This window comes from Sander lucioperca, chromosome 21, assembly GCF_008315115.2.
Source record: "Sander lucioperca isolate FBNREF2018 chromosome 21, SLUC_FBN_1.2, whole genome shotgun sequence".
Lineage (NCBI taxonomy): Eukaryota > Metazoa > Chordata > Actinopteri > Perciformes > Percidae > Sander > Sander lucioperca.
In genome coordinates this window covers 18422969-18432583 of record NC_050193.1, presented here as the reverse complement: position 1 = coordinate 18432583, position 9615 = coordinate 18422969, and the positions used below count along the sequence as shown (strand labels likewise).

Here is a 9615-nt window from a genome sequence, read left to right as displayed (position 1 = left end):
GTCATGCTTTCTGCGATGTGTCTGTGTTTATATTCCGGCGCACGGCACATAACGTTACCTGACACACGCCCACCTACTCTTCTCTCTGTGCGCCGCTGTTGCCTGGAAAAGGCAGCGGTGTCAGCAGCATAAAGGTCCCCTGGGACCGCCGGTAGATGATATATTACGACCTTATTTGTAGTTTCATAAAATGTATCAGACTTTACGAATATGAAGGAAATTGCTACTTAATGTTCTTACCTCAGTCCTCGCAATGTCGTAATGTTCAAATACATTCTCCAGTCTGTCTGAACCCTTATTCACTGCAGAATGCACTGAATATTTACAGGGCTGATTATGGGCCTCTGAGACTCAGAGTAATGACAAAGTAAGTGCTCCAACAAATCGTTTATAATATATTTTTTATATACAGCTGTTTTAATTATATTATGCTACATTAATTAAACCAGATAACTCCTGTTTTACAACACCAATAAGTGTGAGGGCCACAGCAGAGAAACAATTGACAACAGAAGCTTACAAATGTTTAATAAAATTTTATTTACAGAGACCCAACAATTCCCCCAAGAGCAAGCGTTTTGTGCGACAGTGGCGAGGAAAACTTCCTTTTAACAGGCAGAAACCTCGGACAGAACCAGGCTCTTGGTGGGCATCTGACACTGCCGGTTGGGGGGACAGAGAGAGAGAGAGAGAGAAGGGCTGCATAGAAACTACAATAATGAAATTAAAGGAGAACTCCAGGCAATTTTTACATTAATCTTGATCGCTATAACTATGTGAGTACTGTCGATAGCAAAAAAAACGATCCGAATCGGTGCTAGCTAACTGGAGCTGCTGCAGCTAATGCTGAGAGCTCCCACTTAGCTAGAACAGCAGTTTTGGGGGCATATCATAAAGAGTGCCTTTGTGCCTCTTAACAGACACAAAATGCAATTAAAATGTCTATGCAACATGAACAGGGCCCTTACATGACAACAAGATGCGTTTTCAACTCAGACATTGTTTAAATTCACCTACCCTGTTAGCTGCTAGCTGCCGTCTGGGATGAGTGAGTTCAGCCAGGCTTCAGTAATAATCATCAAGCAGCAGTTCCCTGTGTATTTGTAGCATATATATCCATTTTGTGTGCGATCCATCTGGCCTCCTGTAACGCTGTTACTGTACAAGAAACAGGCATCATTTGGCCCGTTTCCATGTAGTTACATAGTCACTGATATGATCATAACCACTACAGTGCTCAATTACCTATTTTTGAGGGGGAAATAAACTTTTTTCGCTGCAAAAATTTCGCCACGAAAGCATGAACTGTCCTGTGGAGGACATCCACCAGACCAGCGGGCGCCCGTGGATTGTTGTCGGCCGCGGCAGGCGAGGAAGGCGGGGAGGAAGTAGAAGGATGCCGGTCGGCCCTGCTAGCCTGGCTAAGGCAACTAACACACAGTTCACCACTGCAGAGACTACTATTCACCAACGCCAGATGGATCCCACACTAAATGGATATATATGCTACAAATACACAGGGAACTGCTGCTTGATGATTATTACTGAAGCCTGGCTGAACTCACTCATCCCAGACGGCAGCTAGCAGCTAGCAGCTAACAGGGTAGGTGAATTTAAACAATGTCTGAGTTGAAAACGCATCTTGTTGTCATGTAAGGACCCTGTTCATGTTGCACAGACATCTTAATTGTATTTTGTGTCTGTTAAGAGGCACAAAGACACTCTTTATGATATGCCCCCAAAACTGCCGTTTTAGCTAAGTGGGAGCTCTCAGCATTAGCTGCAGCAGCTCCAGTTAGCTAGCACCGATTCGGATCTTTTTTTTTGCTATCGATAGTACTCACATACTTATAGAGATCAAGATTAACGTAAAAATTGCTCGGAGTTGTCCTTTAACTACAATAAAAATGGTAATAGGGGGCGTCAGCAGGACCCCCACAATCCAAAGACACCTGCGAGAAAGCAAGATGCTAAGTTATTAACACGCATTCATGGAACAGAGATGAAAAGAAACCACAATAAAAAGTTAACATTATAACAACTAATGTAATAACAGAAATATTAATATGTATAGCAGTGGGTATATAGCAGTCTAATAGAATGTTAAGAGCTGTAGCTATTATAGCCTGCTTCAGAACCACTCTGCGGCTGGATAAGGGAGTGAACGGCTCTCTCCAAAAACTTCCTGCAGAAAGTGGTGCAGCTTGGCAATGTGATCATCTGGGGGAAACAGATAACAGTTAAATCATGACAGTATTTTTAATTGATACATTTTTATGCTAAATTAACTGTACCTCTGCTGTTGCTCCTCCTTGCACTAATGTCGTTGAGGTTGTCGGTCCAGCTGAGCTCAGACTGGCTCACCTCACTAAAAACAAAATGTTTACACAGAAAGATTTACTTGGACTGATGCCCATTGCTATTATTTTTATCCTGTAATTGGATCAATGTAAACATGTATTTATTGGGACCGGCTCTTCTGTTAATAAGGAGTCTGTACCTCTGCCGTTGCTCCTTCTTGCACTACCGTTGTTGAGGTTGTCGGTCCACCTGAGCTCTGACTGGCTCCCCTCACTGAAGACAGCAAAAGTTTAAACAAAATGTCAGTTAGAAGTATATGCATAACTCAAAACATGTAACCTGTTTAAGTATGCCATTTCTATTTCTTCTGTTTTAGTCGTTACAGGTATTTGGCCTACAGAAGTTTTGTCAGCTGGTGCTGGGGGTTTCTTGGTCGAAGGGTCAGGGTTGTTATCCCTTCATGTGTCGTCCTTCGAATAAGGACAGAGTATGCAGACAGTACCTACACTGGTTTTCGACCTGTGCTGGATTGAAGCGTGACACAAATCCTGCAATGGCCTCTTCCATGGATGGCACCGAGAACTCAGCACAAAGATCCTCTGGAATGGTGATCTTCTGCAGCTCTTCAGTAAAAGGTGCTGGGTCAGGGACAACACTCTCAAATGTGAGGGCGATGAGTTCATTTACATAGCCTGTGGAATGAATGAATTATTTTTTATTTATTCATTAACATGTAATGTTCAATAGCAATGTACTAAATGTATGTGTGGCACGATGTGTTCTACACGACACGCAAATATTAGCCCCCCCCTTTTAATTTTTGAACTGATCAGAAGCTAAGGACTCAAAAAATAAACTACTTTATTACTTATCAGTGTCTGGTCACAGGGTCATTTGAGTACATGTGCTTTTGTATGGGTGAGGTTGGTCCTGCTGAATATAATAGCAACGACATTAGTGCAAGGAGGAGCAACAGCAGAGGTACAGTTAATTTAGCATAAAAATGTATCAATTAAAAATACTGTCATGATTTAACTGTTATCTGTTTCCCCCAGATGATCACATTGCCAAGCTGCACCACTTTCTGCAGGAAGTTTTTGGAGAGAGCCGTTCACTCCCTTATCCAGCCGCAGAGTGGTTCTGAAGCAGGCTATAATAGCTACAGCTCTTAACATTCTATTAGACTGCTATATACCCACTGCTATAAATATTAATATTTCTGTTATTACATTAGTTGTTATAATGTTAACTTTTTATTGTGGTTTCTTTTCATCTCTGTTCCATGAATGCGTGTTAATAACTTAGCATCTTGCTTTCTCGCAGGTGTCTTTGGATTGTGGGGGTCCTGCTGACGCCCCCTATTACCATTTTTATTGTAGTTAATTTCATTATTGTAGTTTCTATGCAGCCCTTCTCTCTCTCTCTCTCTCTGTCCCCCCAACCGGCAGTGTCAGATGCCCACCAAGAGCCTGGTTCTGTCCGAGGTTTCTGCCTGTTAAAAGGAAGTTTTCCTCGCCACTGTCGCAAGAAATGCATGCTCTTGGGGGAATTGTTTGGTCTCTGTTTATTAGTCCTGCTCTACATGAAGTACCCTGAGAAAACTTCTGTTATGATTTGACATTATAAATAAAATAAAATTTAATTAATGTTGCATGTTGTGATAATTTACTTACAGAATGTCGGCTCAATTTTCCTTCGTTTGAGGCTGTATCCCCCTTTCTTCGCTTTGGGGAAGGCCAGTTTAAAGGCAGGACCTCCCAGAGCACTTGTTGACTGTGGCCGGTTGGCATTCTCATTGAAGTGGAATGCTGAGAGATAGAGTCTGCAACAACAACAATGTTGTGTATTTTATTACTTAAATACATTGTACAAAGAAATAGAAGTCTACACACTGTGCTAAGCTACCTGAGGAAATGGCCCAGATCAAAACTTTACTTTTTGTATTTTAATAATCTGGTCAGAAAGTAGGCCAGCAAAACTACAGTAACAGGGGTATTTCTGTCATAATGATGGCTGGCTGTGCATAATCACTTGCATAATGTGCATTACCTGCAAAGCATCCCAATGAATGGGTAAACCACACTCTTTGGTGCAAAGCGGATGACAACGCTGTGGAAGGCCTCAAGAGAGGATGTTTGGTGGTGAGGGCTTAGTTTCTCCACACCCTCGATGAACCTCTTGTTTGTAAGGACCTTCTCCAGTCTGTAGGAAGCCTTTGATCCTATGAAATTATTTTAAAACTGTTTAGAAAATGCCTTTAGATGCCAAATGTAATGGTTTTATATTACCATCATTCATATTTTTCAAAGGAATAAAATAAGAATAAATGTATACCTGGCTTCAACCACCTCCTCTTATCTATGACATCACTGTGCTCACACTTTGGAAAAAGGGGGTCTTCGTGTGTGTGAATGTTGTGGATGTGATGGATGACAGATGTCCACTTTGCCACCTTCTCTGGGCCTGTCTTGGATGATGATGCAGTCCAGTAGAGATGGTTCCTAATACTCTGTTGCTTGTTTTTACCACCTCACAATCCTTCTCCTTGGCAAGTTTGTCAATGTTCTTAGACATCCCTTGGATTAAACAATATAGTAAAAACTACTGATAAATATTGAAATTCCATGTCAGAGCTAACTGTAAATTACAAATTCAGACAGAACAGTGCGTCAAAAGCATAATAGATTAATATGTCATACCCTTATCAATATGCCAGACGTCATAGTACTGTGTGATGCCCTTTTCTCTCAGGTATTTTTGAATCTGGAGGTGGCGGTCTGTGACTATGCAGTCCAATGTGACACCACTTGCCTCCAGAAGAGCAAGGCTTCGCTTCAGACCTTCCTTCTCCATGTAGTAACTCCCTCCAACCTCATTGCTCTGTTGATAGAAAACAGGGTAGATTGAGGGAAGAGGACACAATAAGAAATAGCTGGAGCAAAAGTCCAATGTGCTGTCATAAAAGGTCATGTCAGATTACTATGTTGGGGATGCTTTGCAATTGCATTTGCACTACTAAGTAGTGGTGGTTGAAATATCTTTGGTAATATACACACCTGCACAAGTTGGATATCGATGACTGTGCTGGTTTCAAGATTCATCACAGTATAGCTTCCAAATTTGGCACAATGGCCTGCAAGACAACGGTGCACATAAATCGCAGTAAAACAATGTAGCACAGTACATGTAATAAAGTAAAGCGTTATTAAGGCAGTTTAAAAAGAAAACGGTGCAACTATTTCTGCTGTAGCACTACATAGTTGCGCTCCGGTCCCACCCTACAGGGTGATACAGTGAAAGTGCTACCAGAAATTAGTTTTCAACTCAAAATGATGGTGTTTCTGCTACTGACCTGGAGAATCTGCCCGCATATCTCCTCCAATGATAACCTTGCTCTGCTGGCTTAAACTTTGAAGCTCAACCTGCTGGGCCCTTTTCCATTTCCAAACAATGGCAGGTTCTAGATAGGTTTTGGCATGTTTCCGGAAAGCTTGGTATCGCATGCTCCTCACACCAAATGCATTGAAAACCTTTTTAAAAAATAATGAAAAAATGTAAATTGCAAGTTGATATGCATATAACAAAAAAAACATTTTGTACAAATGAGCACCTAAATACCTTTTTCATTTGGATGAAAGATGTCCCTGTAAAATATACAGCTGCAGAGAGATGAATGTTCCCTGCAGGTGTACTTCCAATGAACGGTTGACTCTTCCACTGTCTGTTGAACTCACAGCGGTGGCACGTCTGATCAACAGCAAGGAAAGTCACACATGGAGCTGCACACTGGACATAACTCAAACAACTCGAGGAGGCAGTTTTCATATACAATATATTTAGGTACATCATATGGTAGTGAGGCTTGTCTGTGCAAGGGAAAAAAAGAAGCACAACAGAAAAACATAAGAAATATTATTCACATCAGAATTGAGACACATCAAAGATAAATAGCTATTGGAGCTTTCTTGAGAACTTACGATACAGTCGATGACTCTGTTGTCATTGATACACTTCGAATGAAAGTGGAGTCATTAGGGTCAGTAGCCTCAATGGAGGCCTCCCATTCATCGTCATCCTCCTCTAGTTCCAGTCGCGGCCTCTTTTTGGGTGGAAGGGGCTTCAAGGGTGTTGAGGTGAGAAGTGGGGGAGACCACACATTCTCGCAGACCACACTTGTCTGAGAAGCTATTTGGAAATTATGCCTTTGTCAAACAATGTAGACTGTGGCTCATTTGAAATAGCAGTAATAACAAACCATCATGTAGTGCATAGGACAAGATATCTGTATACAGTCTCTAAGATCAATGTTAAATATCTGCCCACATTATGTACTATATCTCACTGATAAGGTTCCCATATTTGTTTTCTCTTTGATCCCCTCTTTCAACTGCAATAGGAATATATGGTTCATAGATATAACATTTGGGAATACCTATTACCAGTAATCATTCAAATGATTACTTTTGACTTATCAGCTTATAAACAAAAATGTAAACAAAACACAACTTTGCAGGTAAACTACCATTTACAAAAATTCAATTTCACTAACCTCTGCTTCTGATGTGAGTCTTAAGAGTGTCCTTGGATAGTTGGGTTCCAACAGATCTTTTTGGAAGGGGGTCAGTCTGGCAGCCAATACTCCGGGAGGTACTGGCCTGGGAAACAGGTCTAATGGCTCCCTAAGAATACATCATCACATATATTAGGAAATGAAAAGGAGACAGCGTGATAATATTGCTAGTCATAACACATTTCATTTTTCATTGTAGGCATACAACAAAAAGTGTGGTAACTATCAGAGACCAGCAGCAACAGAACACAAGAAAAAAAACATTTGACGCAGTAGCGTCCTCTATCTACTATAACGTAAATGACAAATAAAGGCACTTGGATGAGGCAAGTAACACTAAACAGTGGCAGTGCAAACAGTGCAGTATAACAAGGTATTTAACAAGTTAGATGCAATACAGATATATGTGCACATAATAAATAAATAATAGGTAACGAGCTAGGTTAATCACATGTAGAGCTTATAACATATACTGATATAATATATATATATATATATATATATATATATATATATATATATATATATATATATATATATATATATATGTGTATAACCTCATCTGTCTGTAAAGGAAGACAGCAGGGCGAGAGAAAGTAAAATCAAAAGGGTTGGCAAGCAGGGGATGCATTTTTTATCATTTGACAGAATCGCTAATTAAATATCAATAACATAATCCTTTATTTATATCGTTTATAAAAGATTATCAGTGTACTTTCTTGCCAGATTCGCTCGCCAAGAAAATACTGTATGTCAGACGCTGCAAATGGCGAGCCGCTGCGCGTCCTGTCTCACAGCTGGATGGAGGAAAAAAAGCTGCTAGAGCCTCCAGGGGACTTCGGGGCGCTTTTGCCCCTAAAAACGGACTTGAACCCGGCGAGAGCACCAACACAGGTTCGCTGAGTATACGCGCTCCGCCATTTTGCTAAAAGACGATGTGATGCACTCACACAATCAATCACAGAGTATCTATAGTTTCCTCTTGGCCAGAGATTAACAATATTACAAACAAACTAAAATAGTAGGCGTCACTATTGTTTGCTTTGTAGCTAACGTCAGTTAGCTAGTTCAGTAGTTAGACAACAGCTAACATTATATCGCACGCGCACACACACACACACACACACACACACACACACACACACACACACACACACACACACACACACACACACACACACACACTACGTTAGCTAGCGGTGACACAGCCAGCTAACCAACCATTAGGAAAAACGAAACATGATCAACTCAGTTAGCTAGCTAGTAATCTAGCTACGTTATGAAATAGTTTTTACTCACCGTTTCAATGCTTGGGAGAGGGTGCCGAATAGTTGGAATGGATCCTTTCATCAACAGTAATTTTGATACGACTCCAGCATCATAAAGCCCCTGATTCAGTACGAACTGCTGTGAAAAATGTGCAGTACATAGCCGAAAAGCCTGACTTGGCACAGGTTTAGGCAAGTCTCCAAAAATAAAATCCATCCACTTGTCAGCGACATCTTTGTCTTTTGGAAGGCAGTGCAGTGATGTATTTGATAATCTGCACCCTGGAATGATGCATTTGTCATGGCCAGTTTTCAGGGAGGACTTCACTCCCGACATGACTCCCGGTTCTTCTTGGATTCTTCTCAGCGGCACGAAGCGAACGTTGGGAAAGGGGGCGGGGCTAGGTCGATTTTGGAACAGGACACCCATTGGTTACCCGGTTTCTACGTAGCAAATACATCAAATTCTAACTGGCCCGTTTAGCTGGAAGGCGGTCTAGTTTTGTGGGGGGTGGAGAAATGGCGGCAGTGAGCGATTTCACATTTTCACAGCTTTTAATTTAAACCCCGAGCCAATATGAAACACAGAATCCCATAAAAACCCATTTTCACCATATGGGCCCTTTAATAATGTAATAACAATAATGCACCACAAGGTTGGCGAGTTTCAAGTAAACGCACTGTCTGTGTCCGATGTCACAGCATCACATGCAGCTGCAGACTGTTACGTCCCGGAGTTGGAGTCCTCTACAGGGAAATACAGTGACACTTTACACTGTTTAACGTTAGCTGTCAGCATTTTAACCATTGGGTTTAATCTAGCTACTAGCTAACGCTAACATAGCATCCTGTGCAGCGATGCTTCTGAAAAAAAAAAGAGTCAGGCACTGAAACTGGGCGCCCGAAATTTTCATTTTTATTCAGTCTTCAGTCTTACGTCGGAACCGGTGCCCTATTGGCACCGCGTTTCGGTACTCAACCCTACTCATCAGTGCCACTCGGTTGCAAGGAGACTTGTTCCCACAACACAGCAGAAAGTTCCCAGATTCAGCACTAGGAACTAGAGGATGGATAACCCTCTAGTTCCTAGTGCCCGCCGGAACTAGAGCCCGGTGGGACACGCCGGGACCCGACGGGCCGATATTTAGAAATGATGTTCGGGTTAGGGTCAGGCTCGGTTACATCAGTGCAATAATGCATTGAACATTTTAAATTTAAAACAGCTTATTATGTGTGTGCGCGCCTGTGTTAACGTGCACTTTTTGCCCCGTGTGTTCTCATCTGTTGACATTTCCGAATGCCTTCCTACAGCTTCTTAATAAAAGCTTTCCACACAAACAAATGTACATGTGTCATTAGTTTGAGAAAAAAATGAGATGTGTCGGGCTCAGACATAATATATTATTAAATATCTTAATGGCTGTTGGGTTCGGGCCGGGTTCGGTTACTGCTCTGTCGGACGCGGGCCGGGCTTGT

At 41.6% G+C, this 9615-nt stretch overlaps 1 protein-coding gene across 4 annotated transcripts; it reads right to left on the bottom strand.

Moving 5' to 3' along the window:
* Positions 1-1815: 1815 nt before the first annotated feature.
* On the bottom strand, positions 1816-8924 carry LOC116055132. Of its 4 annotated transcripts, none has more exons than XR_004896140.1 (10): positions 8171-8924; positions 6851-6980; positions 6279-6486; positions 5920-6167; positions 5654-5831; positions 5358-5434; positions 5040-5181; positions 2700-2993; positions 2501-2574; positions 2336-2368 (listed from the first exon to the last, which is right to left on the bottom strand). XR_004896140.1 is itself a non-coding variant. In XM_031306931.2 (10 exons), exons 4-10 carry the CDS (start codon positions 6148-6150, stop codon positions 2366-2368), a joined length of 891 nt encoding a protein of 296 aa, XP_031162791.1. In that variant the 5' UTR covers positions 6151-6167; positions 6279-6486; positions 6851-6980; positions 8171-8921; the 3' UTR covers positions 2336-2365. The 4 variants fall into 4 exon arrangements, 2 of the variants coding, with proteins under 2 accessions (XP_031162791.1, XP_031162792.1); XM_031306931.2 differs by having other exon boundaries at positions 2808-2993; positions 8171-8921; XR_004896141.1 differs by lacking the exons at positions 5040-5181; positions 5358-5434; positions 5654-5831; positions 5920-6167; positions 6279-6486 and adding exons at positions 1816-2220; positions 3971-4123 and having other exon boundaries at positions 2295-2368; positions 2700-2958; positions 8171-8917.
* Positions 8925-9615: the final 691 nt, after the last annotated feature.

Coding starts and splice junctions, on each gene's coding strand:
- LOC116055132 (XM_031306931.2), bottom strand. CDS start 6,150: ATGATGTACCTAAATATATTGTATATGAAAACTGCCTCCTCGAGTTGT. Junction 5,832..5,919: donor CTTTCATCCAAATGAAAAAG/GTATTTAGGTGC, acceptor TTTTTTAAAAAG/GTTTTCAATGCATTTGGTGT. Junction 2,994..5,039: donor AAAATACCTGAGAGAAAAGG/GCATCACACAGT, acceptor TTCATTCCACAG/GCTATGTAAATGAACTCATC.